At 48.3% G+C, this 23,315-nt stretch overlaps 1 protein-coding gene across 1 annotated transcript in view; it reads right to left on the bottom strand.

The window, feature by feature from the left end:
* LOC126539977 (dual oxidase maturation factor 2-like) overlaps positions 1–23,315 on the bottom strand; it is a 449,790-nt gene that overhangs the window by 203,998 nt on the left and 222,477 nt on the right. The window contains exon 4 of the mRNA XM_050186802.3: positions 18,290–18,352. Coding sequence (XP_050042759.1) covers positions 18,290–18,352 — 63 coding nt within the window. The remainder of the gene's footprint in view (positions 1–18,289; positions 18,353–23,315) is intronic.

Raw genomic sequence — 23,315 nt, 5'->3', positions numbered from 1 at the left:
ACCTGATCCTCCCCAGCTGCTTTCTCCCTTTGTATAGCTTTCTTTACCCCAAGGCTTTCTTTGCTTCTTCCGGCGTTACTTGTGGGATGTCAAATTCCTCTAGACTATCCCCTATTCCAATAGCGTCGTGGGTGCCACTGGTACTGTATTAATCTCTACGCGCCTCGTGCACCGCCTATAGAGGCGCCACTGATAGCCACCTAGCGGGCGCTTCCAACAGTACGCGCGGGAGCAGTAGCAGACGACAACCCTTTGCAGCAAGGATGGCTGAAGTTTGCGGCTGTGATTTCTCCTTTGTTTGGGTGCCAGGCTGCTTCTTCTGCGGTGACAGCTGTAGGGAAGATGCTGACCTCTGTGCGAATCGGTATGAACACGATGTTACCGGTGTTTGGGACATGGTCCACATACGTGCCAGGTGCGTCCCGCAGCCAAACGCCATGAACCCCATTTACATGAAGTGGAGCTCATGTTAACTAGCCGATAAATTTTGTTGAGTAATGCGATCTCTCAATCGTTTTTTTTAAATTCTACCCTTGCCGTAATGAGCTTCTGTACCTCAATAATTAGCACCCCTCGTTAGTGCAGACTTATATCAAACAAATCCGCACGGTGCGATGTCTGCATATGCCGTTGTGATTTTTCTGCCGATGAATACATGTGACATCGCCCAATAAGTGCAGTCGAAGTCACCTCAAGAAGAGTAATTGCGAATTTATTGATGGAAACGCGTACACTAGTCAACGAAGTCACTAAACGCACGGGTTAATAAAAGCGCGTGTTAGCTCTGTACCGCCGATACAATTCTGCTGTATACGCCGATGAACTGCCGTTCCCGCTGCAGTGTTTGCAGGTTTAAGGCCCCACGGGAGCTGCTTGAAAACGTACAAAGCTAAAGTCTAACTAACTTTTCGATACTTTTTTATATTACTAGAGAGAGGTGCTACATGATATATATAGAGGCAGAGCAGCGCCAGTCAAAATAGATGAGCGCTGGCGGCAAGGCCGGGTCTAGTCCTCTGCAGCGTAAGCATAATAAGAAATAATTCAGTTGAGTACAAAATTCACATGCAAGAGGGACTACGTTGTGAAACAAGCAAATCGCTCGGCGTGTTAAGTCTGCTCAGGCCGCATCGAGGTGTGATGACTTCCCAAACGCGAAGCGAACTTTTCAGCGAGAAATGCAACAAAAATACCATATGCAGCAACTATTAGCAATTCTCGCTCTAAACTACCTATCTTATAAACACATTAAACAAGACAATATCTAAGATGCCCTCGGGCGAAAAGAATAAAGCTGTTAAAGAAGCGTTTCCTTGGTATCATTCCGATAAGAGACAGCGTGATTTATACCCTTCACAAATGAGGCAGGGTGAAAACCTCGCAGCTCAAAAGAATCAACAAGAGTTATGCATAAAGCAAATAGCAACAGTTAAACATGCGCGAGGCCACGCATAAAACAGATGTAAAGACATGAAGTGCGCGACGGCTGGTGCGAGCATTTACCGGGCCACATAAAACCACCAATTTCAGCTCTTGCAGACTTCAGTAGCTTTAACATACAACACAATGGGCTCGTGCAGTCGTGCTGCCTAGCTAGCGCAACGCGGTAAAGAAGCGGAAAACAATATAAGCGGCAAACGGCATTCCGAACTTAAGCGAAATGCCGTCTGTACTGCAGACAAACTACGTCGCTTACGAGTCTAACTATGATCGAGTAAAAAAAAAAAACCGACGAGACAAAGGAAGGGATGAGAACAAGAAGCTTCCCGCCGAAGCGACGTTCCATTCTTGCTACTGTCGCTCCCGCTGATGAGGCTTTGCGGGGAATGATTAGAACCGTATGGCCGGCACGTTTTCGTCGGTATTTGAGCACCCCACCGTGCAACAATTCCTCGACATTCCTTGAAGCTTTGGCCACCCCGCACATGTGAAGGGTGTAGCCTATTTTGCTCTGAAAACGTGAATAAGACGGAGAAGCACCGTCAACGACACAACAAACTACGGTGCGCGCCTGGCTCCTTTCCCGTGTGTTCTGCGCAAGGCCGCCACCAGTGGCGCGTCCATCGGCGTGCACTACGCGTATAGAACTCCTCAGCCACTTGAAGAAGCTCATAGATATTGGTAGTGATATTGCCAGCTTTGTCTCTTAACGCATACATCTGATCCTTGCCTATTCCTATTTTCATCTTCACTGCTTTTAGGCTTCCTCCATTCCTGAGCGTATGTTCAATTCTATCCACATTATACTTCCTTGTGTCAGCTGTCTTCCGTTGGTAAATAACTTGGAAAGTTCTGCCAGTTCTATTCTATCCGTAGGGTTAGAGGCTTTCATACATTGGCGTTTCTTAATCAGATCTTTCGTCTCCTGCGATAGTTTACTGGTATCCTGTCTAACGGAGTTACCATCGACTTCTATTGCACACTCCTTAATCATGCCCATAAGATTGTCGTTCATTGCTTCAACACTAAGGTCCTCTTCCTGAGTTAAAGCAGAATACCTCTTGTGTAGCTTGATCGGGAATTTCTCTATTTTCCCTCTTACCGCTAACTCATTGATCGGCTTCTTATGTACCAGTTTCTTCCGTTCCCTCCTCAAGTCTAGGCTAATTTGAGTTCTTAACATCCTATGGTCACTAGAGCGCACCTTGCCGAGCACGTCTACATATTGTATGATGCCAGGGTTAGCGCACAGTAGAAAGTGTATTTCATTTCTAGTCTCGCCATTCGGGCTCCTCCGCGTCCACTTTCGGTTATCAAACTTGCGGAAGAAGGTATTCATTATCCCCATATTATTCTCTTCTGCAAACTCTACTAATAACTTTACCCTGCTATTCCTAGAGCCTATGCCATATTACCCCACTGACTTGTCTCCAGCCTGCTTCTTGCCTACCACGGCATTGAAGCCGCCCATCAGTATAGTGTATATTGTTCTGATTTTACCCATCGCCGATTCCACGTCTTCATAGAAGCTTTCGACTTCCTGGTAATTATGACTGGATCTGCCACCTGCCACCCTCTCGTTAATGCTATAGAATTTCTGTATGTTACCAGCTATATCCTTGTCATTCAGGAATCCAACTCCTAGTTCTCGTCTCTCCGCTAAGCGCGTGTAGCACAGGACATGCGCGCTTTTTAACACTGTATATGCTTCTTTTGTCCTCCTAACCAGACTGAGCCCTATTATATCACATTTACTGCCCGCTAATTCCTCCAATAGCACTGCTAGACTCGCCTCACTAGATAACGTTCTAGCGTTAAACGTTGCCAGGGTGCAGCGATGTCGTAGAGGGAGAGCATCCGCCTCGCGGGCGAGAAGACCGTGGTTCGAATCCCGGTGCCGTGCAATATTTCACCGGAGTAAAAAAAAATCCGCGTGTTGATAAAATTGCATCAACAGGCCTGGAGTGCGGCCTGAACGCGGTGTTTAGAGCCGGTAACGCACTCCCGTACCAGAGCAGGATTGGCCACCATGGTACAGTACTTGGCCACAACCTCCTATGCGAATACAACCATGAAACCCCGGCCCTTGCGTCTCCAGCAGCTGCGAAGCAACTGACCAAGGCGGCGGTCAGACCTGTGATGCAGCAGAGGGTGCTAAGAATGCCAGGGACCGGACAGGCCGCCATTGGAATCGGAACATTGGAATTATTTCGCAATAATTTCTCACAATTATCTGGGAAGAACTTTTGAGTGCTTCAAACCCAGATACTGCCAAGAATATTTTCTTAACGAAATTCAATGCAGATTATCAGAAGAAATTCCTTTGGAAACCCCACAGCGTAAGAAAGGCTCGGAAAGCATGGATAACGGCTGACTCACCGCGAGCGATAAGGCAGAAAGATGAGCTAATAATCGTTTTCTTGAGACTAGACACATACGGGATCCGCGTACTTTTAGAAAGTTTCGCAATAAACTGTATAAATCCCCAAGTGATGCCAAGCGAAATTACTTCGAAAATTTATTTATTCAGGAAACGTTATAACCCACTGAACCAATATGTAAACAGTAACACATTCTTCTTGGTCGTGAATGGGAACATGCACAACCACTTGAATTAGTTATAAACTACACATCGGTATCAGGGGCGCAATTAGCTAAACTATTCAGCAGGAGTTGGATTTGAGTGGCGAGTTTGGTCATACTGCGAGGAAAGAAATTCGAGACAAGGACGCAGTAAGGGACTAGCGCTGCGATGATGGAGATTGGCCGTGTTCGTTACTACGTCCTTCAGTTGAATTTCGCGCAGTGCATTTATTTCCTCGCAGTATTCAACAGCCTTTCTGTGTTGCCCGGAAGCAAACCTTATAACCAACGCGTCCTCGACTATTATGGCCTGGACGAAACTCTGAGAGCGCCTGTTCATTGCCCACAAACGCTGCTGAAGTTTAGCGTGTGGCAGTTTTAACTAAAAATAGTAAATTATGTGACGTTGACAACATACAAATCCGGCCGATGAATTACAGGGTCAATTTAATCAGCGCCATCCCTGAACAAATGCACAACCATATTCTCTCGCAAGACGCCTCTCCTAGACGAATGAAACTTGTAAAAGTTAGCCTATTATTTGAAGGCGGAGGCAAAAATATATTATCGAATTTCAGGCCATTATCGATACTTCGTGTGTTTTCTAAGGATATAGAAAAACTGAAAACTGAGCGAATGACATCCTCTTGTGAAAAGTGCAACATATTATCCAAGCCACAATTTGGTTTCAGGAAGGGCTTACGAACTGAGGCGGTGCTTTTAACACAGAAGGAAGTAATTTTCCAGGCGATAGAAGACAGATTACTAAGTCTTGGGGTCATCGTACGCTTCTCGAAGGCTTGTGCTCGCATCATCCACACTGCACTATCTATATATATTGACACGTGTGCTTATCTTTATCGGCCGACCACGTTTCGCCGCTTAACAACTGTAATCGCACAGCGAGGGACGCGCCTGCATGTATCCGACGTTTCTGGAAAGTTATCGATGCTTCTACCCGGCTGTCTGTTGTCGCCGAACCTTGTGTTATCTGATTTCATCTCGAGACTCGAATGTTGTAGAACTTTGTGGAAGGCATGCGGGTCCCAACGATTAGTCTGTAACATTCGACGACTGTTGCATAAAAGCCGACGCGCTTGACCCGCTGATCAGATTTTCGACGATCGCCGAGCGTGTTCGCCGCTATCGTTGTGCTATAAGTGTAGCCTGTTTTGTGGGCACAGGTTCGCCCAATAAAAGTTTGTTTTGTCGTTCACAGTATTGCTACTGTGTTATTCAACGTCACCACCACGTGACATCTGGTGGAGGTGCTTTTCGTTCATGTACCGGACGCCCCCGACAAGCCGTGATCCAAGCCCGGACCGCAAAGAGAACACCAACGTAGTCCCGGAGCATCGAGCAAGCCGCCGTCTTCAACAGCTGCCCCCGGAGCACGGACTTCTACCTGAGAAGACCAAGAAGATTGTGGACAAGGCAACCCCAATGGCAGCCCCAGCGTCCCCCATCGTGCTGCAGCAGCCCGGGGAACCTCCGACGTTCCGCGGATCAACATTCGAGGACCCGGAAACCTGGCTCGAAACGTATGAGAGGGTTGCTAAGTTTATCAGTTGGGACAGCGACGACAAGCTGCGGCATGTCTATTTCGCATTGGAAGACGCCGCCAGGACGTGGTTCGAGAATCGGGAAGCCACCTTAACGACGTGGGACCTTTTCCGAAGCGGCTTCTTGCACACGTTTACAAGCGTCGTGCGAAAAGAGCGAGCCCAAGCTCTACTAGAAACCAGAGTGCAGCTGCCAAACGAGACGATCGCGATCTTCACGGAAGAGATGGCCCGTCTTTTCCGGCACGCAGACCCGGAAATGTCGGAGGAGAAAAAAGTTCGCTTCCTGATGCGCGGCGTCAAGCAAGACCTTTTCGCCGGACTTATTCGTAACCCAACCGAAGACTGTGGCTGAGTTTTCTGCAGAGGCATCGACGATCGAGAAAACTCTGGAGATGCGCACCCGGCAATATAACAGCCAGGGGCACACGCCGCAGTATGCCATCCAAGGACTGGGTTCGGACGACCTTCAAGAGACCATCAGGGCCATTGTGCGCGAAGAACTACGCAAGGTCCTGCCTTCGTCGCAGCCTCAAGTAGCTTCGATCGCTGACATCGTGAAAGATGAGGTTCAGCGATCGCTTGGGGTTCCTGAGGTGCAACCTCAATTACCGCAGCCCCAGCCAGAAGCGATGACCTACGCCGCCGTCGCACGCCGTCAAGGTCCCCCTCCGCGACCACGCCAGGGCCCTGCAACGACGCAATTCCGTCGTCCGCCGCCGCCGCCGCCAGCACGCCCACCCGTCGCCCAGCCAACCTACGCTAGGAAGACGGACATTTGGCGAGCCCCCGACCACCGTCCGCTCTGCTATCACTGCGGAGAAGCCGGCCATGTGTATCGCCGATGCCCATACCGGGAGATGGGACTGCGAGGTTTCGCCGTCAATGCTCCGCGCCCGCAGCGAGGTGAACGCCCTCGCGATATCGCCGACTACCTCGCCGCTACTCAGTGGAGCTCTCGACGACCGTCGCGTTCGCCATCACCAGGCCGCTACCTGTCGCCGCAGCGCCGACCATGCACTGGCCCAGCCCGGGGCCGGTCAGCGAGCCCGTATCCGGAAAACTAAAAGCAGCAACCGATGGAGGTGCGGTTGCTCTTCGTCGAACTGACGAAGATCCTCCGCCGCCGACGAAGACGACGAAGAAACCACCTCGACGACCTAATGACGACACGCCGCCGTCCCGACGAAGTCAGGAAGCCAAGACTACACCGACGAAAGACGACTTGACGACGCGACGTTCCAGCTTCAGTTCAACACGACGCAGCCGTGATCCGACGCCGAGACCTAACTGTAACGCAACACAAAGAACCACCGACCTCGACGTGCTTCTCGACGGCCACGCAGTCACCGCCTTAGTAGACACAGGAGCCGATTACTCCGTCATGAGTGGACCCATCGCCGCCCAGTTGAGGAAGGTAAAGACTGCATGGGAGGGCCCCCAAATTCGCACCGCTGGAGGACACCTGATTACGCCGACTGGGATCTGCACGGCAAGAATTACCGTTCATGACCGGACTTACCCTGCCGCCTTCGTTGTCCTCCAACAGTGTTCACGAGACGTCATTCTCGGCATGGACTTCCTGAATCAACATGGCGCAATCATCGACCTGAAGTCGAAATCGATAACGCTGTCACAAGATCGAGCGATACCGCCGGAGAGCTGTCGTAGTCACCACGCCTTGAGTGTGCTCGAAGATCAAGTGAGCATCCCGCCGCGCGCCAGCATTATTATTTCCGTCGGCACTGAAACACCCGCTGACGTAGAAGGCGTCATCGAGGGCGACCAACATCTACTGCTCGACCGTGAAATTTGCGTCGCAAGAGGGATCGCTCGATTCCACGGAGGGCAAGTGGAAGTTATGCTAACCAACTTCAGCCAAGAGTTCAAGCACATCAACAAGGGCACGACAATCGCATACATCGAGGAAATTGTGGAAACCAGCAATGCCTTTGTCCTCTCGGATTCAGCCGCATCTACCCCGATGAGCATTGTCCCCAGACCAGACTTCGACGTGAATCCAAGTCTTCCTACGAGTAAGCAGCAACTGATCAGAAGTCTTCTCCGACGATACAAAGACTGCTTTTCGACGTCATCGAGGATTCGACAGACACCAGTTGCAAAGCATCGAATAATAACCGAAGAGAGCGCTCGACCACTCCGCCAGAGCCCTTACCGAGTTTCGACGCGAGAACGTGAAGCTATTAGGCAACAAGTCGACGAAATGCTGCGCGACGACATCATCCAGCCGTCGAAAAGCGCGTGGGCCTCTCCTGTAGTCCTGGTAAAGAAAAAGGACGGAACCCTACGCTTCTGCGTCGATTATCGTCGACTGAACAAGATCACGAAAAACGATGTGTACCCCCTTCCACGGATAGACGACGCATTGGATCGGCTCTGCAACGCTAAATACTTTTCTTCGATGGACCTGAAGTTTGGCTATTGGCAAATAGAAGTCGACGAAAGAGATCGCGAAAAGACCACCTTCATCACCCCAGACGGCCTCTGCGAGTTCAAGGTCATGCCATTTGGACTGTGCTCGGCGCCTGCAACGTTCCAGTGCGTGATGGACACGGTTTTAGCAGGATTGAAGTGGCAGACCTGTCTCGTTTACTTGGATGACGTCGTTGTATTCGCCGGAAATTTCGACGATCACCTTAGGCGGCTTGCCACAGTACTAGAGGCCATCAAGTCATCAGGGCTCACTCTGAAACCAGAAAAGTGCCGCTTCGCTTACGATGAGCTTTTGTTCCTTGGCCACGTGATCAGCAAATCAGGAGTACGCCCCGACCCACAGAAGACAGCTGCCATCGCAAAGTTCCCGCAGCCAACCGACAAGAAGGCAATGCGCAGATTCCTTGGCATGTGTGCCTACTATAGGCGCTTTGTCAAGGACTTCTCACGCATCGCGGAGCCGCTAACACATCTAACCAAATGTGATGTCGCGTTCAAGTGGGAAACGCCGCAGGCCAAGGCATTTCAAGAACTCAAACGACGCATGCAGTCGCCGCCGGTACTTGCACACTTCGACGAGGACGCCGATACCGAAATCCACACTGACGCCAGTAGCCTAGGCCTCGGTGCCGTCCTAGTCCAGAGGAAAGAAGGACTTGAAAGGGTGATATCGTATGCTAGCCGGTCGCTGTCAAAAGCGGAAAGCAACTTTTCTACGACTGAAAAGGAATGCCTCGCCATCATTTGGGCTATAGCTAAATTCCACCCTTACCTCTATGGCAGGCCATTCAAAGTCGTCAGTGACCATCATGCATTGTGTTGGCTAGCTAACTTAAAGGACCCTTCAGGACGGCTGGCGCGGTGGAGCCTCAGACTACAAGAATATGACGTCACGGTAATATACAAGTCCGGAAGAAAACACTCCGACGCCGACTGCTTATCGCGCGCCCCCATCGATCCCCCGCCGCAAGACGGCAAGGACGACGACGCCTTCCTTGGGATAATAAGCGCGGAAGACTTCACTAAACAGCAACGAGCAGACCCGGAGCTAAAAGGCCTCGTCGAGTATTTGGAAGGAAACACCGACGTTGTCCCTAGGGCATTTAAGCGCGGGTTGTCGTCGTTCACGCTACAAAACAACCTGCTCGTGAAGAAGAACTTCACACCAGTCCGCGGCAGCTACCTTCTTGTTGTACCGTCAGCGCTGCGTCCAGAAATACTGCACGCCCTACACGACGATCCAACCGCTGGGCACCTCGGATTCTCCCGGACGCTATCGAGAATACAGGAAAGGTATTACTGGCCGCGTCTGACCGCCGACGTCGCCCGTTACGTCAAGACATGCCGAGACTGTCAACGACGCAAGACACCACCGACAAGGCCAGCAGGATTACTACAGCCGATCGAACCTCCTCGCCGACCATTCCAGCAGATTGGGATGGATTTGTTGGGGCCGTTTCCGATATCAACATCCGGGAATAAGTGGATCGTCGTGGCGACGGACTATCTCACCCGCTTTGCTGAAACTAAAGCTCTACCAAAAGGCAGCGCAGCCGAAGTGGCGAAATTTTTCGTCGAGAACATCCTGCTGCGACATGGTGCCCCAGAAGTCCTCATCACGGACAGAGGAACGGCTTTTACAGCAGAGCTCACCCAAGCCATTCTGCAGTACAGCCAGACAAGCCACAGGAGGACAACTGACTACCATCCGCAGACGAATGGTCTCACGGAGCGCCTGAACAAGACCCTCGCCGACATGCTAGCAATGTACGTCGACGTCGAATACAAGACGTGGGACGCGATTTTGCCGTACGTAACCTTTGCGTACAACACGGCGGTGCAAGAAACAACACAGATCACGCCGTTTAAGCTGGTTTACGGCAGGAACCCGACGACGACGCTTGACGCCATGCTGCCGCACGTAACTGACGAAGAGAATGTTGACGTCGCTAGCTATCTCCAGCGCGCCGAAGAAGCCCGACAGCTCGCCCGCCTGCGAATCAAGAGCCAGCAGAGGACCGACAGCCGACAGTACAACCTCCGACGACGCTTCGTCGAGTACCAGCCTGGCGACCGTGTTTGGGTCTGGACCCCGATACGCCGACGAGGACTCAGTGAGAAACTACTTCGTCGCTATTTCGGACCCTACAAGGTCATCCGACGTATTGGCGCTCTGGACTATGAGGTCGTGCCAGACGGCATTTCGCATTCACAGCGGCGCCGCGCACGATCTGAAGTGGTCCACGTGGTGCGCCTTAAACCCTTTTACGGACGCTGACGAACTTCGTTATTTTTGTTCTTTTCTTTGCTACGAGTGCTTTTGTTTATTAACTTTGTTTGCAGCATCGGGTCGATGCTTTTTAAGAGGGGGGTATTGACACGTGTGCTTATCTTTATCGGCCGACCACGTTTCGCCGCTTAACAACTGTAATCGCACAGCGAGGGACGCGCCTGCATGTATCCGACGTTTCTGGAAAGTTATCGATGCTTCTACCCGGCTGTCTGTTGTCGCCGAACCTTGTGTTATCTGATTTCATCGCGAGACTCGAATGTTGTAGAACTTTGTGGAAGGCATGCGGGTCCCAACGATTAGTCTGGAACATTCGACGACTGTTGTATAAAAGCCGACGCGCTTGACCCGCTGATCAGATTTTCGACGATCGCCGAGCGTGTTCGCCGCTATCGTTGTGGTATAAGTGTAGCCTGTTTTGTGGGCACAGGTTCGCCCAATAAAAGTTTGTTTTGTCGTTCACAGTATTGCTACGGTGTTATTCAACGTCACCACCACGTGACAATATATATATATATATATAACGTCACTACGGTTGCAGTGGTGTTGCTCCTCTGATTAAATTGACATGTACCTCAAATCTCGATTCCAGAAAGTTGTCACAGATAACGCAACGTTTTACATCCAAGCAGCAACGCTTGGCGCACCGCAAGGAAGCATCCTTGGACCTCTGTTATTTATTGTTTCCATCAGTGAAACTGTAAGCATGAAGGAATCAACTCGCCTTATCATGTATACAGATGATGCGAACGTGATATTTACACCTCATCGAAAATCTTACACATTACGCCCACCGCGTCCTAGCCAAGCTAAACGGGAACAGTACCGTGACTTGCCTTATGCTAGGCAGCACTAAAACAAAGGCCGTACATTTCCGGCCGAAAAATCAGGTGAGAAACACTCAAGGCATCTTCAATTCGGTGTCTTAATCATTGGCATTGTCAACACAGCTAAAACTCCTCGGTGTCATAATTGAAGAGCATGTAAGATGAACAAAGCATGTAGATTAGGTTAAAAAAAACTCACACGGATTGTTGGAGTACTAAATAAACTACGTTTCTTTTTACCGACGAAGGTAAAATTAGTAATTGACAATTTTCTTTTGCTATCGCATCTTAACCACTCCTTTCAAGCCTAAGGAAATACGCCAGAAACTAATATCAGGAAACTATATCTGCCGCAGAAGAAAGCCGTTCGCGATGCTTCCAGCTCTGCTTACGTTGCGGAACCTCTTTTCTTGAGCCTTGGCGTCCACAACATTCATTCGGTTTGCACTGTCACGCTACTTAAGCAACGCAACATAGAAATGAAGAAATGTAATAAGTTCATACCGAAGCTATAAAAACTAAGCTTAAACTATCAGATGATACAAGAAACTCTATGAGATGGTATTGTTACGAATGATGTTTATTTACAGGGTGAAACGGTGAAACGAGGTCCGAGAAGGAAGCTACAGGGCAGGCCCAGCCGGCGCAGAGTACCGCGAGATCACGCGCGCACACTCTACTTCTTCTTTCTCTGCCTCAGCCGCGCAGTACTGCGACATTTTCCCCGGGGGCAGACGAAGCTCGCTGAGCGAGTTAAAGGGACCTGTGATGGCACTGCTTGAGTCTGGCCACGTGAACAACTTGCGTCGCCCGTGAACGCCGATTACTTGCCGTCACTTCGGCGACGACATAGTTCACATCACTCAAGTGGCTCAGTATAACGAATGGTCTGGTGTAAGTGGCGAGAAACTTGCGGTACAATCCCTTTTAGCGAACAGGTGTCCACAATCAAACATAATCACCGGGAGTAATGCTGACGGGGATATATCGCGCATCATAGCGAATCTTGCTGTTGTCTTGTGAGGACAACGTCCTAAGATGCGCCAGTCCACGTGCTTCCTCAGCACGACACAGAGTTTGGGCGATGGAAGGATCTTCTTGGCACGATAAAGGTAGAATAGTGTCCAGAAAACTCTGGGGTGCGCGGGCGTACAGCAAAAAGAACGGCGCATATCCAGTAACTTCGTGCTTAGCACTATTGTACGCGTACGTTACAAAAGGTAAGACGGCGTCCCAATTCTTGTGGTCAGCAGCGACATACATTGATAACATGTTGGTAAGGGTTCGATTCGTCCGCTCCGTGAGGCCATTGGTTTGCGGGTGGTAAGGAGTGGAATGACGATATGCAGAACCACAAAGCCGTAAAAGTTCAACGACGTCGGCGGTGAATTGCCGTCCACGGTCACTGATGACAACACGGGGAGCGCCATGACGGAGTATGACGTGATGCAACAAAAATGAAGAGACATCTGCTGCAGTGGCAGATGGAAGTGCCGCCGTTTCCGTGTAGCGAGTAAGATAATCTACGCATACTATAATCCAGCGGTAGCCAGCTGACGTCTTTGGGAGCGGACCAAGCAAGTCGATGCCGACTTTTTCAAAGGGTAACGTCGGTGGCTTAACTGGTTGTAAATAGCCTGCTGGGGCCGTCTTCGTTTGCTTGTGGCGCTGGCAAACAGTACAGCTGGCGACATACTGTTTCATTGTTTTCCTGAGCTTGGGCCAGAAAAATCTCTAAGTCGGTTTAGTGTGCGTGTAAAGCCAAGGTGCCCGGACGTGATATCGTCATGCATGGAACGAAGGACAGCAGGGCGCAGGTTTTCGGGCACAACTAGAAGCAATGGGGGACCATCAGCCGAGTAATTTTTTTTGTACAGCAAGTCATTACGAAAAGTAAACGGTGTTGTTCCTGCTGGCTCACGTGCAGCTGCCCGAAGGGATTTCAAGGTAGGGTCGCAACGTTGCTCGCTCTCGAAGGTACGCAGGTCTGGAAAGTCGGATGAGATGGAAACTAGGTAGCCATCGAAAGTCATCATCCTTAGCTTTAGTATGTGGCGAAGGGAGACGGGATAGGCAGTCAGCATCCGTGTGACAGCGTCCGCTCTTGTAGTTAACGGAAAAGCTGTACTCTTGAAGGCGCAAAGCCCAGCGGGCCAACCGACCAGACGGGTCACGCAGCCCAACCAGCCAACAGAGTGAATGATGGTCAGTCACTATCGTGAATGCGCGGCCATGTAGATACGGACGGAACTTGTGAATGGCGAAGACGACTGCTAAGCACTCGAGTTCAGTAACGGTGTAGTTTGTCTCCGCTTTTGTAAGTGTCCGACTGGCGTAGGCAATGACATGCTCACGGCCATCGCAGAGTTGAACAAGCACAGCGCCAACACCCGCACCGCTGGCGTCAGTGTGCAGCTCAGTTGACGCCTCCGGATCAAAATGCCGCAGTACCGGTCCAGAAGTCTACAAAAATTTCAGCTGTTGAAACGCCGACTCACAGTCAGCAGTCCACAAGTATGGGGTGTCTTTGTGAAGGAGAGACATGAGGGGAGAGGCAAGCTGTACGAAATTCTTGATAAAGCGTCGGAAATATGAGCAAAGGCCCAAAAAGCTTCGCAGATCTTTCACCGTTTGTGGCTGTTGGAAGTCGCGAACCGCTGCTATCTTTTCAGGGTCTGGTCGTATGCCGTCTTTGTCGACCAGAAAGCCTAGTACGAGGGCTTGACGCTCACCGAAATGACATTTCTTCGAGTTTAAAATAAGGCCAGCTTGCTGGATACAATCAAGAACGATCGACAGGCGCTGATTGTGCTCGTGAAATGTCCGGCCGTAGATAATGACGTCGTCTAAATAGCACATGCAAATTTCCCATTTGAGTCCGCGGAGCACGGTATCCATAAATCGCTCGAATGTCGCTGGAGCGTTGCATAAGCCAAAGGGCATAACGTTGAACTCAAAGAGACCGTCAGGTGTAGCGAAGGCTGTCTTCTCCTTGTCTGAGGGGTGCATGGGAATTTGCCAATATCCTGACCGCTAATCAACAGAAGAGAAATACGACGCGGAGTGGAGGCAGTCGACGGCGTCATCTATTCGTGGTAGGGGGCACGTCTTTCTTTGTGACGGTGTTTAGGCAGCGATAGTCCACACAAAATCTCCATGAGTTGTCTTTTTTCTTGACTAGGATTACAGGAGCAGCACAAGGGCCACATGATTCCTGGATCACTCCTTTCTGTAACATTTCTTCGACCTGCTCGGCTATGACTTTTCTCTCTGAAGGTGAAACGCGGTAGGGCTTCTGACGAATTTGCGTTGCTTGCCCTGTATGGATGCGGTGTTGCTTACGAGACGCCGGTGGTGCATGGGACGCTCGTTGGCCTTGAGCAAAATCAAACACTGTGGCGTAGCGAGCCAGCACAGCTTCCAGCAGACACTGCTCACTAGAAGACAGCGACTTGTTAATCATGCGCTTAAAGTCAGCAGAATTATGATGGTTGGAATCGGGGTTGGATTTTTTTTCGGCAGTTGAGATTTCGACCGTTCTGACGCTGACAATGGCTTGTTCATCAAAACTTGCCAATTTAAGTCCTAGCGGCAATGTTATGGATTGGGTTGAAACGTTCACTGTCCACAAACGAGTACAACCATCAGTGGTGACAACGAGGGAGTGAGGGAATATCGCATTTTTCTTGAGCGCATTGTTATAATCGGGCTCGGCTAAACCACAACAGGAACCTGTACGAGGGCGAGAAGTATTGACAAGTACAAACATTGCAGTCTTAGGGGGCAAACACACATCTTGTGACACGGAGAGAACGTCGGCAGCATCACTAGTGCTATATGTCATTGAAGTTCGCGCGTCGCGGCGAAGAGAAATCGCGCCACTTCCACAATCCAAAGTTGCCCCCCACTCACGCAAGAAATCAATTCCTAAAATAATGTCATGCGTTGTACATGCAAGCACAGTAAATTCACTTCTAAATGTCTGCTCCCCTATGTAACTGAAACAGAACAGACCCCAAGTGGGCGAAACATTTCCCCGCCAACTCCACGAAAGGTAGCGTTCCGATCCCAAGAAAACATAACTTTTGGTCCAAGACGATTTTTGAAGGACAGGCTCATAACAGAAACTGCCGCCCCAGTGTCAACTAAAGCAAAAGCACTCACATTGTCAACTAAAACACACACTTTGTTTTTAAACAATTTTACACAAGGGGGTCATGATGAAGATGAACATATTGGGCCTCACCCCCGTCTGTCGCACCAGCTAGTTTCCCAGCGGCGGCGGTGATAACGAGCGACGACGAGGTGATGGAGAGCGTTGTTGTCGTGTCGGTGGTGGTGTGAGGCTGCGATCGGAAACGGGGGAGTCACTGCGGTTCGCGAGTCCCTGCTGCAGCGGCTGGAAGGAACTGGGATATGGCCAGGGCTCGTCAGCGGGCACGCGGGGTGTGTAGGAATTAAACCGTGGAGCACGCTGCTGCCGGCGGTGGCAATACCTGGCAATGTGTCCAGCCACACCACAGCTGTAGGAAATGCGGGAGTCGCGGCTTGTAGCGGGTGACACCGGCGACATGGGTGTCATGGGTAGAAACGTACTCTTAGGCTGGTTGTAGGAGGAAAGAGCCCGCGGAACAAATCGTTGTGGTGCATCTTGTCGGCGTTTCAGATTTGTCGTTTGCGGTGGCAAGTTGCTGCTCTCCGTACGATCAGCGTAGGTCCTGCGAGGTTCTCCGAAACTCTGAGGTGCCCAGGTGGACGGTGGCACACGAGAACGATGATCAAATGCACACTGATGGCACGTATGAGCATCGTCAACAACTTTAAGGCGTCCAAGCTCTTCTTTAACCACTTGCCGAATCACCGAGGAGACGTCGTCGTGGGTTGGGACGGACACACTTGCAATAGTAGTAACATTGTCCAATCGTCCAAACTTTGGCCCAATCCTTCTCATTTTCAGCGCTTCAAACGCCTGGCAGTGTTTCTTCAGATCAGACGGAGTACTAAGATCTTCCTTCGTTATAAGAAAATTATAAACATCTTCAGCGATTCCTTTAAGCAGATGACCTACTTTGTCTTCGTCTGTCATGGTAGCACTGACGATTCCGCATAATTTCAGAACAGCCTCTATGTACGTTGTACACGTTTCGCCAGGTAATTGAGCTGGTCGAGAAAGCGTCTGCTCAGCCTTCTTTTTCTTAGAGATTGGGTCCCCGAAGCACTTGGTGAATTCTTCTACAAAATTATCCCAGCTCGTTAGAACGCTCTCGTGGTTTTCAAACCAGAGGAGCGCGGTTCCAGCGAGAAAAAAAACCACGTTATCGAGCTGCTTCGTAGTGCTCCAGTGGTTGTGGCGACTCACTCTGTTGTAGTGTTTGAGCCAGTCGTCGACGTCTTCGTTGGCCTTCCCCGAAAAGGTGGGTGGCTCTCGCAGCGGTGTCCAGTAGCCAGCCTGACCTGCTTGATTGCTGTCTGGTCGTCCGCAGGTGGGGTCGTCATTGCCTTCTCCGGAATCGCCCATGTCCGCTGCTTGGGGTCGTAAACCGGCCAAGCGTCTACTCCGTCGGACAGTTGGTAGAGCTGGGTCGTCCAGGATCGTCCAAGATTTACTCCGCACGTCCACCAAAGATGTTACGAATGATGTTTGTTTACAGGGTGAAACGGTGAAACGAGCTCCGAGAGGGAAGCTACAGGCCAGGCCCAGCCGGCGCAGAGTACCGCGAGATCACGCGCGCACACTCTACTTCTTTCTCTGCCTCAGCCGCGCAGTGCTGCGACAGTATGTTGCGCATAGACGAATAAACTACGCACACCAAAACAGTAATATTTCTTATTCGGTCGTATCCTTTGCACCTTTGAAATTGTGAGCAACTTTCTTTTACCTTTTGTATATTTGCGGTGCCACTGTAGTCTGATGGGAAGCAAGGAAGCATGTTTCTTGTACTATAGTTTGGTCAAGCTGGGTCCAACTGTTAGGAATTTTTTATTTGCATTCATCATGCGTAGACTAATTGACAGTTGTTCCTTGCGCATATTTGATTAGTGTTGCGACATTGTTTTAACTTGTATATAAATTATTTTTATTTGTTTTAGGCATACTTATGTAAATATGCACATGTCTTGTAGGGAGCACATGCCCTGTCAAGCCATTTTTTATGGCTTTTTTTCGTGCTCCTGACATCGTACACACAATGTCGAATAAAAATTTTGATTTGATTTGACTTGATAAGATCATGTTCTAACAAGTACTAACTTTGTCTGGGTTTCGTATAAGGTTGGAAGCTCTAGAAAAAAACTCATAACCTTTAAAATTGTTTTACGTGGCACACGAGCACGACTGCTATTTTTTGATGCGATGTGATTTATTATTATTTCTATGCATTGTTCGTATTCAGCTATTGCTAAACGTATGCAATGTTCAAGTGATTTTTTCCATCACCTATGTGCTTATCTAATGTGTTACGTGCATTGTGCACCAATAGTATGCGCGCCTGTTGTGTTATTAATGGAAAGTGTCAGTACTGCAAATGTAAATAAAATATTATGTAAAGAAAAACATTGTTCATGTTAGTACAGATGTGAAAGAGACTACGAACAATTTTAGTTAAATTGCTCAGCGTCGAAATATTTGAATATAACCTTAGCCTGTATAAGCTTTCTGCCTTTAGTTAATTTTTGTCTGTGTATAGTGTGCCGATCGTGAGCTCATTTGTATGATGGGCGCAGAGATCTTCATTTTTGTTTGTTTTTTTCCTTTTTAAGAGTGCAGGTACTATGGTGCTGTGCTGCTGTTTGCCGCGCCTGTCGTCGGGCCTCAAACATAATCAAGCCACGTTTAATGGCTCTTTGTTATGGTCATGTTTCACGTATTCTCACGAAAAAAAGTAAAATTCGTTCATTCATACATTCGTTAATTCACGCATGTATGCATGCATAGCAGACGCAAACGCTGTGTCTGTTCCTTCGGCTGTTTCTGTACTGTAGTCGCTTGAATATGGATGATCAGCTAGCCGTTTTTATACCTTATTCGCTGCCGTGACTGAGATAAAGAAAAAGGAAACGGCATTCATTAAAAACCACACAAACATTGGCGCAGACTTCCGACGTTGTGAGGTAAATTAAATGGTGAAACTTACGTCCAAGCCACGTGAACCTCTCATTGAAGTTGATCTCTTCTTTCTTGCTGTACCTTGGCATAGCTGCAAAAAACAAAACGACAGAAATGAAGCGAGATGAAGCAGGAAAAAAAAGTAGAGGGATATGCCCTCTACGAGGAGGCTAGGCACCTCGTAGGTTAGTCTTTCAAAGTGAATGCAGAGTCGGTGCTTACAGGTTTGATGAATATTCTGAGATTCAATTATTGTGTTGGCAAGACGTTGTGAAAAAGCACATTGGAATATTACAAGGTAAACTAAAGCGCACTTTAACAGTTGCGGAGATTACGCAGATCGTTTTAAGGCCAACACTGTATTTATGTTATGGGCAGTTAATGCACACAGAAGCTTGTAAAATATATGAAACAATTGGAAGTTTCTGCTGCGCCTATTGTCGTTTCAACTTCTTTCCTCGCACTTGTCTACTTGCTTGTTGTTTAAACTGGAGGAAGTTGCAAAGAAACTTAGGGTGAAAGTTTGGGTTAGTTGGTATTGCACAGTCTAGTATGTTTCAAGCGCGAACGAAGACCAGACGACAAGTAACAAGGACAATGCAGCGTAGACTCAGCAGCAATCGATCAGGGCTGCATCGGCATGTTCTCATTATGATCTATTTTATATATGCTCGCCCGATAATAGTGTTTAGCTGCGCTTTGTTTTCTGGCGGACCTGTCTATGAAATTCCGCTTCTGATTCTACAAGAACGAGAGGCGTTGCGTTTAAGTCTTGGGCTTGCTAAATTTGTCGTTAACGATATCCTGTATGAAGAAGCGCGCCAGCCTTCTCTTCTCATGTGATTTCAAATCCTACAGTACAAACCTTTCTAAAGATACACGTATCACCATAGAGGAGATCACAATATGTTTTCATTAATGAACTGGTCTCGTTTTTTAACTCTCTGTGGTATCACGCACGTTGCCAACAAGTTGTTCTCGCTCAAAAATTATTAGACCCATTAAACCATTCTTCGACGTGAGGTGGCTTTACTAAATTCCTCGTTTCCAGATGCTAAAACTGACTTTGATGATATTTTTTCCAAATAATGATAAACATCTTCTCTATCAATATCTCAATAGTATTCTGGATGACCACATTGCACACCTGGATACAAAGACCGTCATAGCAACCGATGCTTCAGTCTGTGAAGAAAAGGCAGGTGTGCGCATTGTATCACCGCATCGCAATTGGTCTTTTTCGATTCGCCTATCTGACTTGACGCCTTCACGCCTTCAGGCGGAATTATCGACAATTGTCTTAGCTTTACGCTAATTACCACCATCTCTGTCATCAGCCACATTTTTTACTCATTGCCCATCTGTCTGTTCTTACTAACTCCACCCAATTTTTCAGATTCATTAAAAACTTTCTATTCTCTTCTCCCAAGACACTTACGTCTCGTTCGTTTATTGGGGGTGCAAGGCCACAAAGGTGTAGCCTTGAACGAATATGCAGATACACTTGAAGTAGCATCCCACGATGGTCTTGTAATCCCTATTTTACCTTCGTCAGCTTTCATCACTGCTACGCGATTAAGAAAATATACTACTACAAATAAGTTTGCTCAATGACCATTGGCAACCTCTGGTTCCCCGCACCTCAGTTTTGCTTGACACAACAAATGCTGCTCATCTAGAAAAATTGAAGTAACGGTTACAAGACTACGGTGCCGAGTCACCCCACCGAACTTTTACCTCCACAGGTTTCATCCGGCTGCATCGCCCTTGTGTCCTTTATGCAATGACAGTGAATCTCTGGAACATTTTTTTTTGACATTCCGCCGTTTCAGTATTCAACGGAAAAGATTTTTAGAAGAACGCTTCCGAAAGCTTTGCTTGAATTGGACTCTTCCTGTAACTCTTTCCTTTGGGGCTACCGTACCGTGTTACAAGCGCAGGAACGTTTGTGAAGCCCTCTGTTTTTTTCTGCTTGAAACAAAACGAATTGCATGTTAGAATTCTTCTAAATGCTTATAATCTTCACAAAACTAACAAAATATCTAGATAACTGTTTATTCATACCTGTAGCAGTAGACACTTTAAGTATCATTTGCAAGATACTTATTCCATCTCACGCTAATCTATTCAAAAAAACCTAACGGTTCCTTCAACACCCGATGCATGGCCGATCCCCCAGAGTGGGTTGTGTCATTTCACTAGGGAACACGAACAAGAACTTCCAAATGAGTTTAATGTGGAAATCAAAGATTTTATACATGATACAAGAACGTAGTATTAGGAAGGACAAAAGCGCCACGTGTGGGAACAAACCCATCACCAAACGAGGGGCGTCAGCAATCCAGCGAGTCATCGAAAGACCGCAAACGCCTTTCCCACCAGGCGTCGCATTCTAACAAAGTCAGTTCCTTTTCTGATAATGACACAGCGGGTTTCTGACACATGCTCACTCGACCTCCCGGTTAATTCCAGGTGCTTCAACTATAGCTAGAGTGCAGACGTCATTGTGCTTGTAAATTACTGTGGTGTCTGCAAACACTGGGGCACAGCCACAAATAGTATTAAAATGTAAAGCAAGACAACCGCCTTTTTTCTTCAGCACGTTGTTGGTTTTCTGGCTTTACGTTTTAATAGCCTTGATTGTATCCCAGTGTTTGAAGTCATCACGATAATTTAAAGCACAATGATGTTCGCTCTCTAGTTATAGTCGAAGCAGAAGAAATTTAACGGGACGTCGAGTGCGTATGCGTCAGAAACCTTCCGAGTCATATCAGAAATTGAACGGACTTTCTGCAGTAGCGTGACCTGCAGTGACCTACAGACCTACTGTGTGTGAGCTGTACTGCGTGTTCTAGTTTATTGTTTGGCATTTGTCATATTGCTATTTTTTCCCCTTTCCTCCCCTCCTTTCCATCTCCCATATTTACGTTTCTGTCCCCTTCATTCTGAGAAGGAGGCCGGCATTGTGGCCTTTCCGGTGGCGGTTGCCAGCCTGCTCCTCGCTTTCCCTTTCCTTTCGAACGTATATATGTTTTCAAAACAAATAATAATAATAATAATAATAATAATAATAATAATAATAATAATAATAATAATAATATAAAATAATAATAATAATAATAAGAATAATAATAATTGACTTTCTTGGAATGTGACGGTTGGTGCGACAGGCGTTCGCGGTGTTTTGATTTGGAGAAGGTTTCTCTCTACACGTGGCGGTTTTCTCCCTTATCTTGTAATACTGCTTTCTTGTAACGTGTATGAAATTTCCGGTTTTCCGCATTAAATTCAGTTGGAAGTAAGCGCTCGTGTCTGTTGCTCCTTGTCTCGTCTTCGTTCGCGCTTAAAACTTGTTAGACTACGCAAATAGAAACGGAGTTTCACACAACTTATATAGCACGTATCTCAAGCCAGTTCCTCAATTATTACAAGTGGATGTGCCATGGATATTTCTTACTTCTATTCGTGTCTTTCCACATGTGCGCTGAAAAACAAAGAAAGTGGGTTAGTGATTTTTGTTTACACGTAAATAAATAGTGTAATTAGTTTAATACCCGCCTCTAAGAGGAACGCAGCTCAATGAGCAGATGCGTGATGTACTACACAGGTGATCTGCTAAGTTCGTGTAATGCTAACATATTATCTGTTAAGGCCCCCAAGACTAAAGTTGTATTTTCCTCGCATGACTCACACTCTATCTCTGCAGTCCATGCTCATCTTTCCTGGGAATTTCTCGTGACTGCAACTTGAAATAAGAATACCATATTTGTTATGTAAAAGAATATAGCATACAGTATTCGCATTCTAATTAAAACTCGTGTCTACTTACATATAACAAATTAATCTCGCGATGCCACTCATTCGTCCACTCTCATAATAACTACGGCATAATATTGTTACGTGGGAAGACGCAGAGGCGACGCTATATACAAGTATAATTACACATAAATGTGCTGCACTTGGCCGAATGGCCCGCGCTAGCCGCTGATCATCGTCGTCTTCTCCACACCACTAGCCTATTCTTCAATGGACATTGGATATACTTGTCTGTAGCACAACCCCTGGCGGCAAAAGCGCCGTCCCGGAGCAACTAAGGGCCGGGGTGGGGAGCAGTGTAGTAGGCCTTGAGCCTACTGACGCGCACGACATCACTGGATGCTGGAGTAGAGGGTGAGGTAGAATTGACCTGCGCAATTTCATAGGTCACTGGTGTCGCCTGGCGCAGCACGCGGTAGGGGCCCATGTACCGAGAAAGGAGCTTCCCTGAAAGCCCCATAAGACGACAGGCTGACCACAGGAGCACTAATACACCAGGCGAAAACTGTACGTCACGGTGGCGGGCGTTACGCTTGCGAGCCCCTCAGTCGAGTACGTGCAAGCTGGCGTGGATGGCGTCGTGTGCATACTCGCTTGTTGGGGTCGCGACAGGAGGAAGTGCAGCACCAAGGGGCTAGGTGGGTTGGCGACCATACAATGGAGAAAATCCCGCGGTGTCGTGGCGAGAAGAGTTGTAGGCAAATTTGACCTAAGGAAGGGCAATGTCCCAGTCATAGGGGTCCTTCGAAACGTACGTGAACAGCATCACTTTCAAAGTACGTTTGAGGATGGTATGAGTAGGTATGAGGATGGCATGAGGTGATGAGCTTGGTTTGATTGGAGCAGGAACACACAATGCCTGCGATAACTTTTGACAAAAAGTTACCACGGCGGTCAGTAAACAACTGTTGCGGAGTGCCATGAAGCAAGATGATGTCGTGCAGGAGAAAGTCTGCGACGTCACTGGCGCAGATGGTAGGGAGACGATATGGTTCCCACAACTTTCTCCACCCGTTGCCCATGCTCGCCGCCATGACCGCAGCCATTTTGAGCCACCATCTGCGGCAGAACCATGCAAACCTGACGCTGCCACGACATGGTCCAGCCACTCCCCGTCAACTATAGGTCACCAGTCACGTTTACAACGGAAAACTAGGCAATGCAGTGCCAAGAGGTAACGCTGCATCCACGACTCAGCCCTAAAACGCTCTAGTTAATCTGTCGACTGGACGATGCAT

This window comes from Dermacentor andersoni, chromosome 2, assembly GCF_023375885.2.
Source record: "Dermacentor andersoni chromosome 2, qqDerAnde1_hic_scaffold, whole genome shotgun sequence".
Classification (NCBI taxonomy): domain Eukaryota; kingdom Metazoa; phylum Arthropoda; class Arachnida; order Ixodida; family Ixodidae; genus Dermacentor; species Dermacentor andersoni.
The sequence above is the reverse complement of the archived record's forward strand: the minus strand, read 5'-3'. Positions and strand labels throughout refer to the sequence as shown.